The sequence below is a fragment of the Vidua chalybeata genome, chromosome 1, assembly GCF_026979565.1.
Source record: "Vidua chalybeata isolate OUT-0048 chromosome 1, bVidCha1 merged haplotype, whole genome shotgun sequence".
In the NCBI taxonomy this organism is placed as follows: Eukaryota; Metazoa; Chordata; class Aves; order Passeriformes; family Viduidae; genus Vidua; species Vidua chalybeata.
This window is the reverse complement of record NC_071530.1, coordinates 118,952,161-118,972,959: the sequence shown is the minus strand read 5'-3', so window position 1 is coordinate 118,972,959 and position 20,799 is coordinate 118,952,161. Positions and strand designations below refer to the sequence as shown.

Sequence of the window (20,799 nt, the reverse complement as noted above, 5' to 3'; positions counted from 1 at the left end):
GGAATTAGGTTTTCTCTATTCTCAAGGGTAAAAGTGAAGTTCAAGTCTGCTGTTTTACCTCATTCATACTACTAGTATCATATCATGCTTCTCTGCAATTACAGATATTTTAGTCTTGTAAAAATAATTTATGTCAACCACAGTAAGAACTTTTTTTTTTTATTTAACAAAGGTTATAAAATAAGTGGTTTCATATTAATAGACTTAGGCAATGCTGCTTGAAATGGTAGTAACATTTAATTAGAATGACACTTGTATTAGCTTTTTACCTCTGGTCAGTTTTGTTGGAAACTGTAAACTTGGAAGCCAGTTTTGTCTGTTGGTTGATAATGTTGTTTGATGGACAGACTTCAGAGTATCTCAGGGAGCAGAGTTCCTGGGTGTGAATGCTGAGGTGGGAGGTAAAATAATGGAAGGTATGAAGATGCTGTAAGTGAGGAAGAGAGTTTCTTCTCCTTTCTGTTGGTCAGGAATTTGTCTTCAAGTGAGTAAGAGTCGTAATGTCATAATCTGGGAGGAAGGTATACTTTACTGAGACATTGCTGACCATGAGTCTTATTACTGCTATTTACTGAGGAATGCTTGGTGTCTAGAATATGGAATTATTTTCATGTCTTCTTTAGTCCTTCGTAGCCCACATGTGATCAACTTCTGGAGTAGCTGTTTCTGGGGTAAACCAATGACCTGCTAACCTCTGGGGCTTAGTAGGAGTAAATATGACCATCAGTCTTACCAGAAGTAAGATACAGACTTTAAGGTGATATGCATTCCATATGTTCAGCTTTCTCAATGTTGGGAAAGTAAATTCTTAAACATATTTGCTACTAGTGATTTGTGATAAAATACCAAACATGAGAACCTGTGTTAGGTGCATGAATCAGTAGGACCATGTGAAATGGTAAATGAAGGACAGGATGCAGACCAAGCGTGCTTTTGCTGCATGGGAGCTTGGTTAGAAAGACTAAGTTAGTGTGTTTTTTGTCAGAATCAATCCATGCCACTAGTTCAAAAAAACAAAGTATAGTGTTTGGTTTAATTGATTATGGTTTTGCACGTTTGAGCAGGACTTGATACTAAAATATATCTCCTGAGATTTCTTGAAAAAAAACCACACACACATTCATTCTTGATCCTGGACAGTTTATTTCAAGTATGTATTGCTTCAGCACTGGAAAACTTAGGCTTTATGAAATTCCCTACGATTTAAGCATGCAAAATGACTAGAGAATAGACAAGACTAGTTTTGAATCAAAGATGTTTCCTAAAATTAGTTCCAGTAATTTAAAATTATTTTGAAAATGTATTGTTAAAAAATTGCTGAATATGTTTGCCAACTATTCATCCTTCTGTTATAAAATATTTTAAAATAGTATGAAATAGAAGTGCTACAGACTTTTTTCCTCTCCCTTAGTCATTACCGTGGTATCTAACACTGTTTAAAGCCAAGTGTGATAATTGGTCATTCAGATTTCATGTAAGAACTAGCAGTGGTGGATTGTTTGGTTGTGTTTCTGTATAATCCGTGTTTATCAAGCAGTATATATTTTATATCCTTTATGGGTAAATTAATAGTTTGAATAATATTGGTGTTTTCCTTATTATTTCTATATATATCAGCTGTGAAAAGAGCTGGCCAGTGTCTTCACAGAAGCATTCCAGGAGTGTGGTGTTTAGCTGGCATGGCTGGATGCAAATTTAAGTATCCAGTTTTGAATATAGATTTGCAAAGTAATTATGATACAGTTTGCAATCAATGCTGGTGGAGAGTACAGGTACTTATGAAATGGTGAACATGTGTTTTCTGTTTTATAATAATCCTGGTTTCAAATGTTTGCCTAAATAGTTTTGCTTTCCAGTAGTTTTCTGTTATTTAATTTTATATATTTCCTTATGATACTTTTTCTATAACTATGCCTTTGTTTCATTTTACAGAGGAAATAAAGGCTGAAACAGAAAAGCAAAGGTATGTGATAGTTCATCATATTAAGTGATAGTGATTTTAACATCTTAAAATGTGTACCATGCTTATTCTGCACGGGGAGTATGGGCTCTCTCTGAAAAGCATTTTCAGCATATTTTGGGTGGTTGGTGGTATCTGGAAACATACAGATAGTGCTGCTTTATGTGACTGGCTGTTCTGGTGCAAGGCACAGGGTTTGCGAGAAGCAGCAGAAGGTAGCTTAGAGGGAGCAGGGTGGTATTCTCTGACCAGGGAGCATAGGAAATACAGATCAAAATTAGAAAATATCTTTGTGGATGGCACAGAAATTCCTTTCGTGTATTGCTGGAAGAGCCTTGAAGTAGATTCAGAGAAGGGGGGAAGAATGCAGGTAAAAGACTTGAAGTGAGTGATCAGAGGGAGGAGATCAGGGCGAGGAAGTGGGAGTGAGCAGAGAAAAGTAAGGTAACTGGCAAAGATAGTGTCTGGAAAGGACCTTGTTAGGGAATAGGTGTAGATTTGTGAAGACAGTTCTTGTACAAGTGATGGTAAAACCAAAAATTGACATTCAGCAGTCTTTTGCTGTCAACAAACTTCTAAGTATTGCTACGCTGTGGGATCTGTTATTGGCATTTTGTTACATGTTCCACAGGATCATCTTCCTCATCCCAGTGTATGTTCCCAACTCTGAGTCATGACCATGAGGTGAAGACTGTTCCTACCACCTGTTGAGAGAATTGGATCAGTGGGTGAAACTGAGGATGAAAGTGTTCTTAGGCAGCTGGGTGCTGCTTGGGGATCTCTACTCTACCCTATAACTGGATTTCAGTATTTGGCAAATCATTGCAACCACAGCTGTCAAAGTTGGATGTTAATGATTTCTGCTTCTTCATCTGGATATTTGAGCAGAAATCTACAATTTTGGTTTGGAAAATAGAATCACTTCTAGCTGTAACAAAGTCTGTGGGAACTTTGTTTCAGAAGATGTAAAGGAAAACTTAATATCAAATAAGCTGAAAAATTTAATCTTGCAGTTTATCGAATTGGGCTCTTAAAACTTAGTGCATCTGATTGAGATTGTGCTTTGCTTTCCCCCAGCAAAATAAAGTCAAAACAATGAGCTCATAGTAAGATTGTAAAAATAAATGTAATATTTATGTAGTGTTTAGAAAATGTTGCATCCAGCACTACAAGATTGTCTCAGACAGAAAGTAATAATGTGAATTTATAATTGGTTATTCTTAGAGTGGTATAAATAAAGCAGAAGTCCACATTGTGAAGCATGATAAGTAAAAATGCTTTATGTTAAATATTCAGTGACAGTTATTTGTTCTGGGCACGGAATAAGGAAAAGTAATATCCGGTCCTGTTGTTAAATACCATGCTAAAACTAATGAGACCACAGAATTAAAACAATTTATACAAATGTGGTTGAGCCATTTCTGAACTTCCAGTGCACAATTTCTGCCCTGTGAATATCTGAAGCTGTGATTTTTTGAGGGGTAGAAAGTGTATCTCTTATCTTCCTATAGGCATTTTCTAAATAGATTTTGGTTTCTTTGGTGCTGTCTTTATTTTGACAGTAGCCTTTTGCTACTGTGAAGGCTTTGCTGGACTTGGAAATTGTGAGTGGACTTCTCTATTCTTACTGTAGAATCAAATTGTTTAGGTGCAGTAGAAAATACTGTTTTTCTAGGTCTTAGAATAGAGGAATGTCTTAGTCTATGAAATTATTTTCAGGTTCTTACTTCTGTAATTGAGATTCTAATACCATAATAAGGGATTTCTAATGATGAGTCTTTAATTTTTTCCAGTCCCTGTTCAAGGTAACTGATCTCAGTTAACCTGGAATAAACTGAAGAATAGATCATTTCCCCTTTCCAGAAATTTTGCATGGAAAACATCTCCTTTTGTTCTGTTATTTGTTTTTTAAACAGAACTGGTATTTGACAGTGGGGTGGAGGGGAAGGGAATAGAAAAGTGTAAGCTGACTTATGTAACCATTACACAGCAAATGCTGCCAAAATAATTTCCCAAACCCAAAATTCGATACATACCTTAACCTTTCTCTATGACTAATACATAAATATCAGCATATTTCATAATTCCCATGCTTTGTAGATGCTTTGGTGGAAGAAAGTTTTGGGGATAGTTTCTGGGTTTAGAAGCAATTCACTGACATGAAGAAGTCCTTTTGAGTTTGTCCTCTCCTCTCCCTGCTATCCCCTTCCCTTACATTATCAGCAGTGTGATGAGCTTTACTGAGCTGCTTTTCCAGAAAAAAATGTGCATCATCCTCCATATTTAATATCCTGCTCATTTTAAAATAGCTTTCAATTAAGAGAATTAAGAAATACTCGAGGCTTATTTAGTAGCTTGCTGTAGCATGGGTTCTTCATTTTTGGAATCTTACCATGGCTAGCTCCTTGTTTTGTGCAATTGTGGGTTTATTGCCAGAGAGGTCTTCTTAATTTTAATGATTTCAATGGACATAATCACTTAGATGAGGAACAGTGTTGTCATAAGACACAAGCAACAGATAACTGCCCTTTCATTCCTCAGAGTAAAGTTTTTATAGGAATATTGTAGAGATTCAAGAACACAGAAGAATCATGTACTTCCTCTGCAACTTACATGATTAGGGTGTTGTTCAAAAGAGCTGTGCTTTCAGCAGAACAATACAGAGCAATAAATAAAGTTATGCATCCAACAACAACAAAAAAAGAAACCTCAGGTTTTCTTCAGGAAAAAACGGTGTAGGGATAAATTCTTAAACCTTCAAAAAAGATGTAGTCAGTAAAAAGTACCATCTTAATACTAATTACTCACTCTTAAGTCTTGAATTCAGGTGCCCTTTTTAAGCAACCTAAACAAGATCTGTTTGAATGTGGTGACAGATATAATCTAAAGGACAATCCAGCCTGCTCCTTGAAAAGCTGAAACTAATTTGTATTGATTAGTTTAAGGCCCACTCCATAATGCGTGGGACTGCAATCATGCTTTGGATTTATAACAAACTCTTAGCAGTTCATTCTTCTACTTAGGGAACATGAAATTGCGTGCATTCCTTGAAGCATCTGTTTTAATTAGCAACATGCATGGGAGCTGTATTTGAATGCAGTTGTTCTACCAAGATCTATTTGAATTACTGCAAGAATTCTGTAGGCCTTCACTGCAGAATGTGACATTTTGCACTTTTTTTAATACTGCTTTTCAAGTCTGTGTAAGACAGTGTAGTTTACCTTTTATCTAAAGATACCTATGAGTGCATGAAAAAGGTTGGGAATGCTTTCTATAAAGGTGATGAACTCATCTTGCTTTGACTCAAAGCGAAACTGCATTGATGCACTCAAATTAGTGAAAAATGACCGATTCCTTAATATCCTTTTGTGGTATTAATGAGTATGACCTTTCTAAAGGTGCTGTAATCAATAAAACTTGAACAGCTCAGACTTGTCTTGCTTTTGTACAGTTAATAATTTCAGATAATTTACCCATGTGAGATATGTTGGTAACCACTCAACTCTTAAATTAAGTGGTTTTACCTGAAGCAGAGAATGAGATAAAGGTTTGGTTAGTTTTGTTCTGTTAGTTTTTTGCTTTTGCCAGTCTAGTAAGGAGAGTCCTGAGGTATTTCAGAGGAAGCAAGACTTTCTGCTTCCAAACTAGCAGGTACCACTGGATAACCCCTTAGGGGGCAAGTGGGTCAATTTGCCTGGTCCACAAAAGAGCCATGAAGTATAAAAGGTGTTAAGAATACTTTACGTATTACTATTGTTAGAAGTTTGTGTTTCCTAATGTTAATTTTCTTAATATATTATTTAATTCATAAGCATTGTGGTGATGAGAATGATTTGTGTGGTCACTTTACAGTATTCTAATACAGTCATTCTGTTTAGTCCCCCTCATGGAGAAGCAAAGTCTGGTTCAAGCACTCTTCCACCTGTGAAATCAAAGACAAGCTTCATTGAAGCGGACAAATACTTCCTGCCATTTGAATTGGCATGCCAGTCCAAGTGCCCCAGGATTGTCAGTACATCTCTAGATTGTTTACAGGTCTGTATGAAGATGAGTTTTAACTATCAACTGTAAAAGCCTGTTGCTTTGGAGGGGGAATACAGTTATATGTAATAAATAATGTCACATGGTTTTTATTATTTTACTCAATTGCATGCACAACCAAATAGAATGTGTTTCTCACAAAAGATGAATGTATGCTTTATTCATTATTTAGTGTATGTTTCTTTATGTATATATGTTTTACTACAGTTTCCTGGCTGGGTTATTATGTACAGCAACCTATTTTAATGTATTTAAATGTGTGTTGAGCTAACTCAGCAGGTATAGCATTAGCAAATTCATTTTATGCTATTTCTAATTGCAGTAAAATATTTTCAATTCGATATGTCTAGTCTCTCAAAACTCTTGATGCTCCTGTAATGTTTTCAGAAGAAATTCTGCAGTGTTGTATTTAGCCATTCACTCCTCCAGAGCAGCCCAACAGTGAACTCAGTTTACAGTCACAGGCACATGTGTGCTCTCGTACCATGATGCTACTCTGTGTAGCATGGGGATTTACAAATGCTCTTGTGCCTAAAGTGTTCAGAAAAGGATTTTACTAATTTTGTAATAAATTTCACTTCTAAGTATTGAACATCTTGGGAAAGCAAAGGATACTAGAACATGTAACACCAGAAGAAACTCTAAGAAATAGAACACTAGCTAGTAGCTCAAATAGAAATCATTTGCAGGTGGTTTATCTGGTATAAAAACATTTGTATATTGACTATATATGAAGACTTCTGTGATATAAGTTAGTTTTTAGAATTCTGTTTGTTTTAGAACATTAACTGCTGAACAAAACTTCAATGTTAAACTTGCTGACAAACTTTGCATAGCAGTTGCTGACTGGAAATTGAATAAATCTGGAGGATATGTAAAAAGTCCGTGATGTTTTATGATACATGGGGTAAAAGGTACTTTGGTTTATTTATTCTGTGCAAGTTAGAACTATCAAGTGAATTTTTTTATTATAACAAAAAGCTGGCTTAATTTTTTAAAGCTCTTATTTACATGTTTTTTTTTTTTCCTCTCTCCAGAAACTTATAGCATATGGGCACTTGACAGGGAATGCTCCAGACAGTACAGCTCCAGGAAAAAAACTAATTGATAGAATTATCGAGACAATATGTGGCTGTTTTCAAGGCCCTCAAACAGACGAAGGGGTTCAGCTACAAATAATAAAGGTAACATGTTTAATACGTCCTGTATTTGTAGTGGTGGTGGCAGCAGATAGACATTCTTGACCTCAGAGTTCAAAAGCAGAAGTGCATAATTTGTAAATGTCACGGTAGTGTTAAAATATTTTCTGTTTCTTGGAGATGGAAACTTCCTATTCTTTGCCCTTTCCCTAATTTCTTCCACTGCATTTTGGGTGAACTCATGGTTGTGGCCTCAAGTCTTGTACGTAGACCACTGGGTGAAATTCATTCACAGCAGACCTGTGGAGCCTCTAATTGTGAGGAATTACTGTCAAACAATCCTGCACTCCCAGTGGGGGAAATGGTAATTAAGCAGCAGATTTTAAAATCCATTTTGGAATTTGTTGATGAAGTACAATTAGACCTGGCAGTTGGACATTACCATGGTAGCTTTGTACTGCTGTGTCATACACTTTTGCTTGAAGGAGGTCCAGGGTTTGTTTCCACAGCTTATATAAATGTTGCATGTGGAGTTTGTATGAATGTTTCTGGAGAACCTATTTTCTGATTGCAGCCATTAATTATGGGTATTTGTTTCAGGAAATTACTATGCCAAGTACTAGAATTTAGCTGCTTAGTGGAAATGCTGTACCCTGTTCCTGTAACAGCAGTCTTTGAATGGCTGCAATGGTGAACAGCAGTGAAGAATACATTTGAAGTTAGTTAAGCGAAATGGAGTGTTTGTTACCTCATAATCTTGTGTATATGTATCCTGAGGCATTGGCATTTCTTGCAGATTGTATTTACTTGTATTAATGCAAAGAATGTACTTTATTCTCCTTTTCATAGCTCAAACGTTCCCTGTTCTTTTTTGCACTCCACTTCTCCTGCAGATAGTTGTTACAAATGTTGGTTCATGCTCCTGTTATCTAGATTTGTTGTGTTGTTCTGCCCATGCGTTTAAGATGTTTTCCATCCTGCAGAGGGAAATTTTTATTGATCTAAACTTTCAGTGGCTGAAAGTATTATAACTCTCTCTCGTTGTAATACTGTCTCTTTGAATGCTTTCTTATTCCAATCCTCCCTGCCTGAAGGTGCTTTAAGAGCTAATACTCCTTCTGTTCAGGAGAAGATTCGAGAAAGTAAATTCTTCAACAATTGTAAAGTGCATTAAGTGTGTACACTCTTTTACTGCCTTAATTTTTTTACTGTTTACATGTAGCTAATTGCCATGTTAGAGTAACTGGGAAAGTGGAGAGTTTTGACTTTTACTTGACTTTTGACTTTGACTCCATCTTTGTCCAATACACTGAACACCATAAAAAGCTTGAAAATTTTAAATAACCTTGGCAAAGACCAGAACTTTTGACTTTGGAAGAATAATGAAACTTCTAAGTCAGTCATACTCTCTTAGGCCTCTCTTCAGTTCTGAGATGATTTGGATGGAATGAATGTGGACCCTGCTTCTCCAGTATGATTTGAAGGATGATCTTTTTAGACTCTTCTGTGGTTCTGGTGATTAGTATGTTGTCTGATGAATCTTAATTCCGTCAGGGAGATAGAAGGCAGAGAGACCTGGATCTCCTGCTTTTTTGTGCTAGTGTTCCCAGGCTGTTAACCACAACATAAGCAGCACTCCCACAGGGCAGCTGCTTCACCAACACCATAGTGAAAGCTGAGAACTTTGATCACATGGACACCTTCCTCTCTGGAGGATTGTCTTGGTTCTGCATGCAGAATGGGTGGCCCTTGCACAGCATCCTGCCCTCACTCTGGGATCTGTGAGCTGCCATGGGGCAAGAGTTAACATACAGGGCAGGTTTCCTAGTTCTGGGGTGGCTTTCCAGGGGTGGAGTCATCTTAAGCCAGTTCCCAACTACCAGAGCCACTTAGACATTCTGAAAAGACCTTTCTGCTGACTACCAAGGAAATAATCTTGCTGACACAGAGAAGTATATTTTGTCTTTTTTTAGCTATCTAAGCTTTAGAGTCATGTCCTTCAGTAGTTCTGATGGAGGCCAGTTTAACTTTTCTGCTGCTATCACTTGCATGTTTTCTTCTCTTCTATAATGCCCTTGTTCTTAATCTGCAGACTCTGTGATGAACCAGACTGGGAAACTAGCTTTTTCCTTCCTTTCCCTTGTAGTTTAGTTTGATTTGGTGTAATTCTTATGCGAAGCCATGTAACTTTCTTGTGTAGTTGTTGTGGTGGGGATTGATGTGGCAGACACAATGCAAGTAATTAGACTGCTGATGCGATTAAAAGTGGTTTATTCAAATTGTGTGAAATAACATCCCTTGATTGAATCTTCCTGCCTCCAGGCTCGCTTTCCTACAGCTGCTGTGGCATTTATGGTGTGTGAATGCAGACTTGCACTGACAGTTGCAGAGGTCTTACTTGAAATTCTGTTTACATTTCTTCTGGCCTTTTGGTGTCTGAAGAACTAAAACTATGGCTTTTTTTTTTTTTTTTTTCTTTAATCTGTAAAAAAGGAATAGGGATGAGGCAGGATTGAACATGATACCAACTGTTTACATTCATGTGTTTTCTTTCCTTGGTTTGCCATATGGAAGGTATATGCTATTATCTAGGTACTTTTACAGCTTAACTTATTAATATTTTGTGTGTACTTGATAGCTGTAGTCTGAAAAGTTGAATGTTATTTAGTGACTTCTTTTAGTGTCACTTAAACTCAAAAATTATTTATCTCTGAAGGTTATTTGATATATTTGTTGTTTTGTGTTTTAAGGAGTTCAGTTTCCTGTGTTTTTCAAAAGTCAGTCCATACTAGTTGGTCCATTATTTTGTGATAAGTAAATGTTTGGATTTCAAGTTAACTTAAAAAAAAAAAAATATTGAAAATAATCCTGTAGACCCTCTCAAAGGAAACAGAATTATGTGGTTCTAGTAGCTAATTCACACTAGAGAGAGGAGCTAGGGCTGTTCTGTTTTAGGTGCTGTTCCAAGTATTCGGGAGTTTCCAGGCAAAACGAAATTAAGACAAAGTAAGCCCGTGCTGATCAGATGACAGCTGTACTGTGTCATAAATCTTCCAAAGATAAGATGATCAGAGTTGGCTGAGAGGAAGAAAAAACTTACCCCTGAAAATTTTTATCCTGGTTGTAGTCACATTATTTTGTTGTAACTGTGCTGTTCTTAAAAAATATGCAGTCTGAGAGGAATCAAAAGTTTAGAGTTATAGATGGATGCTGGAAGTTTTTAGTAGAGGATTATTGTTAATTTAGTTTACTTTTTAAATTACATTTGTTTTGCTTCACAAAGCATGATACTTCCTGAACTGTTTCAATGCATTTATTTTAACTAATAGAAAACTCACGTGGCAAGTGTGCTTCAGGCTAAAAGAAAAAATACTGTAGATGTCACACAAAGATATGATAATCTGTAACTCAGGAAGTTATCCTGGAGATTTTTCTCCTTTCCCAAAGCCACCCAATGGTTGTTTATAAAAACGAATAAGCTTTATTTATAGTAAGTAGGTGGCAGCACAGGACTGTAGGGCCTTTTCCAAACACAGAACAATAAATATGAAGGACTGGAGGGAAAACATAAGGAAACAAACTCAGAGTCAGGGTGGTAGCCAGTAGTTTCAGGGCAAGGAGGGCTTGTTGGCTGTTGGTAGTTTTTGCAGGCTTTGTGACAAAGAAAGGTTCTGTGGAAGAGGCTGAAGGAGAATGAGGTAGTGCTAACCTTTCACAAAGGTTTCCTTCTGTTTGTAAAGAGCAGTAAAGGGGAAGAGTAAATAAAGTAGGCTTTTTTTTTCTTTCCTTTATTTATTAGCTCACAGTCAGGATACTGTGGAAACAGATGAGCTAAGTGTCACCAGAAGGAGTGGAAACTCAATTGCAAAAAGCTTTGAGCAGCAAAACTTCATATGGTAGAAAAGAGCAACATAATGCTGTGACTCCATAGGAATAGCTTGCTATTCTGACCTCTGCAGAGAGCCATTTTTCTGTCCAGGCTTTGCTCCCAGACATTTCCCTTAACTCATCATTGTCCTAGCAAGCATTTAATACTCTGCAATTACTGAAATCACTTTTCAAACAAAAAAAAAAAAAGCCCAAAACTAAACACCAGAGGACCACCTGAGAGTGCTTTTTGTTTTGTATGATTTTTGCTTTTATTGATGAGTTACTGTTAAAGTAGCACAGGTAGTTTCATGCACTGTACCTATTGCAAAGTAAGAGTAAGAGTGTTGTTGGGAGGAAGGCAGAGCTTTTGTTACTCCATCTCTCAAGGACATGTGTTGTGTAGCAGTTTCAGATTTTGAGTAATCCTGTTTCACTGGGGCTGAGGTGATTGTCCTCTACTCATCCATGACCTGTCTCTTCTTCCTTGTGTTGGACATAGTAGTTGTTTGGTTACAGACTAAGGGGGAGTAACATGAAGAAAAGTACTAAAATGAGAAAGGATTTATTTTTCTAACAGGTGAGTTCACAAGGGTTTCAGAGGAGCAGTACTACCACTTGTGATCATAACACATGGTTTCTCAGGTTAGCTGTCATGCCATTGTGATAATGATACACTCTTCTATGATAGAGAATCAGGTGATGTTGTCTAGGGCATATAATCAAATTGAGCCCTAAATGGAAACCGTCAAGAGGGAAGGATGTTCAGAAAGTAACTGTAAAATACTTTCTGTCTTCTGTTTGTTCTCGTATTTCTACTGGATTGGCATACTAGCAGAAGAGAAATGGGACTGAGATGTGAAGTTAGAATAACTAATAGCCTGAGGATTACTCTAAATTGTAAGGAAGATAGAAGATATTAGCAAAAGATCAAAGCTAAAAATGCTTATCAGTTTGCAAATGTGTATGGTAGTCATTAAGATTCGTATCTAGTGCCTGGGAAGGAAAGTAAACCCAAAGAAATGACTATCGAAAGCTCTGTCAACTCTTGTATATTTGATATCTGCAGGAGATGCCCTGTAGAAAGACTGATTCCTCAGGCTGTGCAGCAAATATTGTTCAGTGAACTTGGATTAATATATTAACTAGGTATGTCTCAGTGTGTGTTTGAAGTGTTTCTTTGCCTCCACACCTCTAATCAGGTGGTGTGAAAAGAGCCAGGCTCTACTATTCATAACAAGCATACTGAAAAAAAACTTAGGAAATACAAGCTGTTAAGCCAATTAAAACAAAAGAGCACATAATCTATCTTGTCACCTTGTTGCCTTTCTCTACTAGCTGGCTCTACTTTTTGTTATTAAAAGTTGGGTGAAAAAACATCATAAGATTTCACTGAACTGAGTTGGAAGTTAAAATTGACTTTTTAAATAGCAGCTTCTTACTCATCCAAATTTAAGAAGGAGAAAGAAGGTGACACAAAGGAGTTACTTTATGAATGACATCACCAGAACCAGCGATGGAGGCTGGATGCCCCTGCACCTTTCATTAGTGTCATGACTGCCAGGCTGCAAGAGACCTTGTCTTCCAAGTGAAAAAAGCTGTAGGTGGTTCTTAAACTGGTGTATTAAGTATGTGTGTGTACATGTGTCAGTGGTATAATTTGTAACTGAGTGAAAGAAGTATTAACTAAATCTAAATATGTACTGTGTTGGGTCCAAACGGTAGTGGTTTGGGAAAAATAGGTGTTTATGCCTGGGCTCCACTTGTTCAGCTTGTTTTCAAGAGTGACTTGAATCCCTTTTTAAGGAATTTGAGTGAGACATGGGTACTATTTCTCCATTTCTTGGTGTCTTGTGTGTATAGAAGTTCTGACAATGTTAGTAAGAGATGTGAGGTGTGGTTTGACAAGTAAATTACCCAACACTTGAAATAACTTTTGTTTTCAACTGTGGTAAATTAAAAAAAAAAAAAATAGGAGCTTTCCAGTGCTTCCAGTTCTTTCTTTATTACCCTAAACATCCCATTAAATGGTAACTGTCAAAGTTTTTAATGCTCAAATTCCCTCATTCCTTCTACTGGATTACGGTGATGAATACAAACTGTTGCAAACCAGGCTCTCCCCTTTTCATTCCACTCTGCTGCACATATTTCTGAAAATGTTTTCAAACTTTGTCCTCAGGTGCCTCTATTTTTGCCCTTTAATCCAGCCTGACTCTGCCTCACATAAAGCTAATTTGTTCCTTACTTCTGTGTTATCTGATCTTTCACAGGCTTATGTGGTTTTATTTATTTAAAGAGAGACAGCTACTGCTGGGAACAGGAAGAAATAAGCAAATTTCTACACAGGGGCCAACACAATTTTCTAGCATCTACCAAAAAAAGTTGTTATAAAGGGCAGTTGTCTTAGTATAGCTGTCTAACCTCATACTCAGTCTTCGTTCATCACATTTACATTTATTTCTAAAACACCTTTTGGATCCTTTGGCTTCCCTTCCAGACTTTGATGGGTAGTCTGTTCCTGTTTTGTGTCAGAAAATTTGAGGATTACTTCTATTAGCTACCTCTCTGATGGATCCTTTGCTGTTACATGCGATGGAACATGCGATTCTTAGATATGTTGATGAAAAACACTCAGTTTAATATAACTGGTATGATTTTCCAATATGGCTACAAGAGTATGTGGGAAAACATAATTAAATGGCAGTTCAAAATATGTATTTAGATATATTTTAGAAGTAGTCCAGTTTTGGTATTTATTAATTTGCAAACTTTTTGACTGATAAATGTTTTGACTGGTAAATATATATGTGTGTTTATTTAGGCTTTGCTCACTGCAGTAACATCTCAACACATAGAAATCCACGAAGGAACAGTACTACAGGCTGTAAGAACATGTTACAATATCTACCTAGCAAGCAAAAATCTTATAAATCAAACTACAGCCAAGGCAACTCTAACACAAATGCTGAATGTCATTTTTGCACGTATGGAAAATCAAGCAGTGAGTATCTTTATCTAGAAACTACCTCTTGAAAGCAAACCAGCTTGAGACATTTGTTTCATCATTATTAAGGCTTTTTGGCTTTTCTAATGTGGGTACTTTGGGGAAAAAAAAAAGAATCTGGTATCTGATATTTTTCTTCTTGTGTTTTGCACTCTGAAGTATGTGGAAAATACAGAGTTTGGGGGTGGGGGTGGTGTACAGAAGTCACAGGAATTCTTCTTTTTCTGGGAATTCCAGAACAAGGTACCACAAAAAGCACAAAACACCAAAAAAAAGTTTGCCTTGATGTTTTTCCAAACACTCCTTGTTTATTGTCACATCTACTCCCTGAGCTTCCTTATAGGGCAGGCAGACAACTCTTGGATCTATGGTTTATGTAGTGTAGTCATCCCTTTGTTGATAGTGAAGGTATGAACTATGTGCATAGTTGGGAAGCAGCCCTCTTGCAATGGATTATCTCATGATACTGAAGTTATTTATAATTAAACAAAGATGCATTTTCTTAAACTGCTACTGTGTAAGCAGAGACAATAGAGATGTAATCTTTATGAAATAATACATCGTATTGTTTTATTTTGATAGTGACCTTTTTGTGCATTTGCAATGCTTTTGTAGCTTCAGGAAGCCAAACAGATGGAAAAGGAAAGACACAGACAGCAACACCATCTCCAGCAGTCTCCAGTAAGCCATCATGAGCCTGAATCACCTCAGTTGAGACATATTCCAGCACAGGCTGATCAGCTGTCCAAAGACCATGAGAGAGAGCTTGACCACAGCACAAACGATGTGGACAAGAACCTTCAAGAAGATATTGAGGCAGAAAATGGATCTGACATTTCTAGTGCTGAAAACGAACAGACAGAAGCTGACCAAGCCACAGCAGCAGAAAGTAATCAGTGTGTATTTCTGTTGCATGGAGGGAGGGAAAGGGACTGTGAAAAGAAAGGCTTGAGGATTGTCTTTTTTCTCTATCCCAAATCTGCAGTAAGGCATAAGTTTTCAAGTAATTGAGTAATGCAAAATGCCTTTTTGTCCTTGTTGTCACTGTCCCTCAAGAGCATACTTAAGTCCTGCACTCTGTGGGAGTCTGTATCAAAAATTCCTTTTTGCACCTGTGCAATATTGTGAGAGTTTTTGAGAACAACATCTCAAAACCCTCAAGTATTCCGTGTTTTAATGTATGTGAAGATACAAAATGGATGTGTTTTGTTGGCACAGGCCTGTATATTAATTGCCATTTACAGATTAACGGCTGGAGTTCTTGCATTCCGCAAATACCTATTTTTGACGCATCCAAACATTTATTCTGAAATATTGAAGTGCAAGCAAAATACCTTCTTTATTTCAGCATTTCTCATTAATACTTGTTTGTGTTTGTTTTTCTTTATAAAGATCTTTCTAAAGCTGATGGAGGAACATATGATGGTGAAAGCAATGAGTGTGAAGAGAAGGCACAAGAAATTGTAGAAAGTATTGTGCAGGAAATGGTGAACATAGTAGTTGGAGGTATTATATTAATATCTGTCTAGTCAATAGCGAGTGCAGTCTGGTTCTTGACCTTCAGAATTATTTCACCACTTTCAGTTATTTAACTAAAATTTATCATCATTTAAATATGACTTGCATGCTAAAGAAGACAATTGTGCTGTCAGACTTTAGCAGTGCATTATTTAACAGTAAAATGGACAGGATTTCATACATTGATTTACACTCTCTATTGTAGACTGATGTTCTTCTAAAATACAAATTCTTGGTGTTTTTTTGGTTTTGTTTTTTTAAATTATTATTTTATATTGTTTCTAAGTGGACACTCTTCAGAAATGGGTCCCTCTGTAGTAGCAGTGTCTCACTATACTTTTCAGTTTGTTGTAAATTGTTTATCAGACTAGTGAGTGATGTCCCATACCAATACTTCTTGGAAGCTTGGTAGAGTGGTGTCCCTGACAATGTGAACTTATAATTAAATTTCTTACTGTAATTTTCATTATTGGGAATTAACATTATTATATTATTAAAATTAAATATTTCCAACTTTTATAGTTCTGTAGTGCCATGTAAATTCTGTGTTAAGCTCATCTTTATTATTTTTTTAGTATTGAAATGTTGGTTTTAAAAACTCTTTTTAATTTTTAATCTCATATAACATTTGTTAATTATTTTTACATCTTTTCTGATAGATGTGGAAGGCACTGCAGGTGGTGATGGCACAACTGTATCATTAGAGGATGGCAGTGACAGCGAAAACATTCAGGCAAATGGAATTCCAGGGACTCCAATTTCTGTTGCTTATACACCATCTTTACCCGATGACAGATTATCTGTCTCTTCCAACGATACTCAGGTACAGGCAGATATAATTAGGAAATACTGAAAAAATGTATTATGTTTTAAATGTTGCCCAACACTTGTGCAGAGTGATTAGTATAATTCCATAAAATAGGTTACTGAGATGAATTTCAAGAATTAAGTCATGTTACTCTACTTCAATGCACTACATACATGAAATTTTTCTGAATAAATTTTGCATGTGATGTCTTTTTTTGTCCCAGCATGTTTTTAGTTGTCCCATGGGGTTACTGTTCAAGAGAACTCAGTTTCATGTTTTGTGACGTGCTCTTGAGAAACTGTAAAACTAGTATTCAATATACATAGTGAAGCAAATAGCAAATTATACGCATGCCTGTGTAATTTCAGTGTGCTCTTTTCAAACAATAAATAGAAATTTCAAGCTGATAGCATGATCTTAATGCAGTGATTTCAGATCAAGAGTTTCATGTCTGAGAGGATTTGATTTTCAGTAAGAAAATGGATGTGAAAATACACTCCCTCTCTTGTATGAGACATGTATACACTTGTCAGCTGACCAAGAGTATTTGCTGTCAGAGTGTACTGAGTAATTAGGTTTGAGAATGATAATTTTAAATTCAAGAAGTTACAGTCATGTAGGCCATACCAATAGAAGACTTAACATTAAACATGTTGCTTATGTATGGAACAATAATACAGAATTTTAAGAAATTAGTAATAGGGATGTTTATTGTACCATAGACATTTTATCAAATGTATCTGGCAGCAGATAGGTAACTATTCATGTTCTATTAAAATGTCTGGTGTTTGGCTCTTTTTAAACTAGTTATCTACTGAAAGTGCCTGGCAGCAATTCACTGTAAATTACCGTACTTAAACTTGACCTACCTAATTTCATTACACTCCTCAGTTAATTCTGACTTCTTACTTAGTAGGCCATTTTTAGTAGTGACTTTTATTTCAGCTGGACTGCAGAATGTTTTTTTTTTTAATCTTGAGACCATAAAGCTTCAGTGACTTGGTTATATTTGTATAATATATTAACTTTTTATTGCTCAGAGGTGGGGATTTCCCTACACACCCCACTAATGCAAAATGGAATACTGAAATATGTTAACTTCCTTAGGAATCTGGAAATTCTTCAGGACCTACCCCTGGTGCTAAGTTTTCCCACATTTTACAAAAGGATGCCTTCCTTGTATTCAGGTCACTGTGTAAACTCTCCATGAAGCCCCTGTCAGATGGACCACCAGATCCAAAGTAAGTAGAATTTAAAAGTTTTCCTAATTAATATGACAGTAAAAATAAATAATATAAATATTTCTGTGAATCCTGTTAATAAGAAACTAACAGTATGGTGAAAAGAATGTAGAAACTTTGGAACAGTATTTTTATGTTTGAATGCATCTTTTGTATACCTGTTCAGAAGTTTCTTAACACCTATCCTTTTATAAGTACAAATGTTCTTTCTGGTTCCTGTTTATAATGCATTTGAAAAGAGTTTGTGTAGAAGATTATCAGGTATTTCTGGTCTTGCTCACGTTACTCTGCTTTTGGTACCTTCTAGGTTTGTAAGCACTGCTGGTTGTGCCCCATAATTTCTTTTATCTCTTGCATATTGCTCTCCATCCAAAACATAGCTCTGTGCTGGGAAGAAAATTAACTCTACACCAGCTGAAACCAGCACATCTTTGTATCCAGTACACATCCTCAGCTCTACTTAATATAAACACCTCACCTGGAGCTGATAACTGGTTATGATAAATTCATGACGAAGTGTTTCATTCGTTTGTTCAGGTTGGATGCTTCCATCAGCCTACTTAATCAAAACACAAATGTTTGATAACAAAGATTTTATGTGGGTATTTCTTCTGACTCAAGATACCATGTCTTCAGTTTCATTTATGGAACTGTTGGTTGTAAAGCAAATGTAGAGTCTCCTCTATAGATGGGTGCCAGTATTAAATTTGAGTGTCAGCAGAAACGTTTGCTTTCTGATCTTGGATTTATATGCATACAATTTATATACATTTGATTTGCACAGTAGGAATAATTGCTAATAATTTTCAAGAGGAGTGCTTTTTTTGTTCTAAGGAGTGTTAAGAGGTCAAATTGAAGCTATAGTATGATTTCAAATGACAGTGAAAGGCCTGGTATTCTTCAAAATAAAATCAGCTTTACTGTTCTGAGTCTAGCTTTTAAAGCAGGTAACTTTAAGACAGTTCAGTTAAATCAGTGATGTGTGATGTGGATTTAATAAGTTGAAAAGATATGATGTTGTCAAAAGGGTTTGAAGATTTAATCTAGGAGCCTTTTAAAATTATCTATCAATGTACTTTGGAAAGTTAGGACATTAGAGAATGAAGACTGAGGCGTGAGGGTTTTTCCTCACTACTTCTGAGAATTGTCTTCCAGGAAATGACTTGAAAATCCTGTGGTTTTAGTTAGTACTCTGAGACTAAAGCTGTCCATTTATTAAAGGCTTTAGTGGATTAACTCCCCTTCCAAGAGCAGTAATGGCTATTGAGGCACTTGGAGAATCTCATCTGAATCCATGGAGTCCTTGACATTCATATTAGATTGATGAAACTCTTCATACAAAAACAAATTTGAGAAAAAGACATTCAGGGCAACCAAAATTCACTGCAAATACATTTTGAAGATATCTCGTATTTGGAGAAGTGCCTAGAATTTATCAATGGTTCTGAGGCATTGATGGCTTTTTGAACTATTACAAACATGCTGTAATTGGAAGAGGAGGCGTAGGATATCTATGGCATTTCAAGGGTCTCATCTGCTTCTTCAAAAATCTTACTTTCAATGAAATTTGTTATGAAGTCTGTAATGAAAATAGTTTTAGATTTTAGGTAACTGGACCTGAAGCTTTAGCTTAAAATCACAAGTCTGGGACTTAAGATCAGCATTTTGCTTTCTGGGAGCCCGGTTAATGTCTTTGTTTCCTTTTATTCTGGAATAAAATAAGGTGGGGGCGAAATATAACTCAAAGGTTTGCTTGCTGGTTTTTGTTTTTACCTTAAACCTGTTCTAAGTTAAGTGGGTTGTACGCATCGTACAAAATTGTTAAGGTCAGCATGTCCAGGATTTCAGGTGGGAGCTGGCACTTGCTGGAAGTAGGCAATATTTAATATTTTATTTATGACTGAAATTATCCTTATATTTAAATTCTTATATTCCATAGCAAAATATGATCTGGTCATGTGCTGTCTGCACACATGGTACCAGGTGTGCAGGCAGCACATGACCAGCCTTTCACATCAAAAGAGATTGTTAATGTCAGTGTCCATGTGTGCCAGCATCAAGTGCTTCTTGAAGAACTCTTACAGAGAACAGTTTTGGATTTACTTAGACCTGTGGCCCATTAGGAGAAATATGAGGGACAAGTTCCTCACTCAATTTGACTGGCTGTTTTCGTCTCAAAAGCATCTTCAGAAAAAAAGTCTGCTGTTGGAATTATATTTTGAGTTTGAAACATTTGCAGATTGATTTCCCTGACTTTGTTGGGCTGAAATCATTGAGTTTATTTGCAACGTACTTGATATTAATTAGCATTTTTGGTTTCAGCTAGACTGGAATTACTTTTTTTTTTTAAATTAAGCATTTATATTTGCAATATATAGCAAATATCCAGCTACTCTCTGTGTCACAGATTGACTTGAAGCACTCCTTACTGTGTCTGGGCTGTACTGGATGAAAATTTCCTGTCATTGTTACGTGTGTTTCATAACTGTCCTCTGTCAGGGGTAGCTGTTTAATGAAATGTGGGGACTATCCTGTTGGGAAAGCCAATTGTGTCTGTAGCTGCTCTTCGGAGGAGATACAGCTTTTTTTCAAATTATCAGGAAAGGGAAGGAGCATCAAGAGTCTCAGGAGAGAATGGTTTCACCTGGAATGTTTTTTATTGCATTGAATTTTAATAGGTGCAGATTTCCTTCATGCTTTTTTCGTGTATGGTTCCAGGGGTTTTTGGCTGTTTCATTGTGTTTGTTGTTTTGGGGTTTGTAGGCCAGAAATAGTTGCACTGTTTCTGACATGAATTCTAGTTTACATTAGTCTGTAAGAATGTTACTGTGGAGCACTTGACAACACTACCCTTGTCTGACTTGGTGATTGCCATGCTTAAAATAGGCACATTTTGTGGCTTATCTGCTCTCGGAGTGGGATGAGCCCAGTGACTTAAAAGTACCGTATTTGGGAAAAGATATTTCAGTGTTGGCAGGAAGTATTGTGTTTATAGTCCTTCAACTCTCTTTCCATGCTGGTGGAAATAGAGGAGGAGAAGGAATTTCCACCTTTTACTAGTCAGGGTTTGGTAGATGGGCTGGATTTTAAATGGGATCTTCCAAAGCTCTGTTAACAGGAAAGAATGGTCCTTCATCCTCTGGCTGAAAGGGCAGCATTGCCTGTTGTTGCTGCTGTTCTGTGGTGCAGAAGAGGGAGTGATTCAACAGTAATTTTTCCTT

At 36.5% G+C, this 20,799-nt stretch overlaps 1 protein-coding gene across 1 annotated transcript in view; it reads left to right on the top strand.

Annotated features, from left to right (window-relative positions):
* The window catches only part of ARFGEF1 (ADP ribosylation factor guanine nucleotide exchange factor 1), an 84,973-nt gene that overhangs the window by 25,239 nt on the left and 38,935 nt on the right, over positions 1 to 20,799 (top strand). Inside the window, exons 2-9 of the mRNA XM_053965802.1 lie at positions 1,933 to 1,963; positions 5,839 to 5,995; positions 7,039 to 7,185; positions 13,829 to 14,008; positions 14,627 to 14,900; positions 15,404 to 15,517; positions 16,189 to 16,352; positions 17,445 to 17,578. Coding sequence (XP_053821777.1) covers positions 1,933 to 1,963; positions 5,839 to 5,995; positions 7,039 to 7,185; positions 13,829 to 14,008; positions 14,627 to 14,900; positions 15,404 to 15,517; positions 16,189 to 16,352; positions 17,445 to 17,578 — 1,201 coding nt within the window. The remainder of the gene's footprint in view (positions 1 to 1,932; positions 1,964 to 5,838; positions 5,996 to 7,038; positions 7,186 to 13,828; positions 14,009 to 14,626; positions 14,901 to 15,403; positions 15,518 to 16,188; positions 16,353 to 17,444; positions 17,579 to 20,799) is intronic.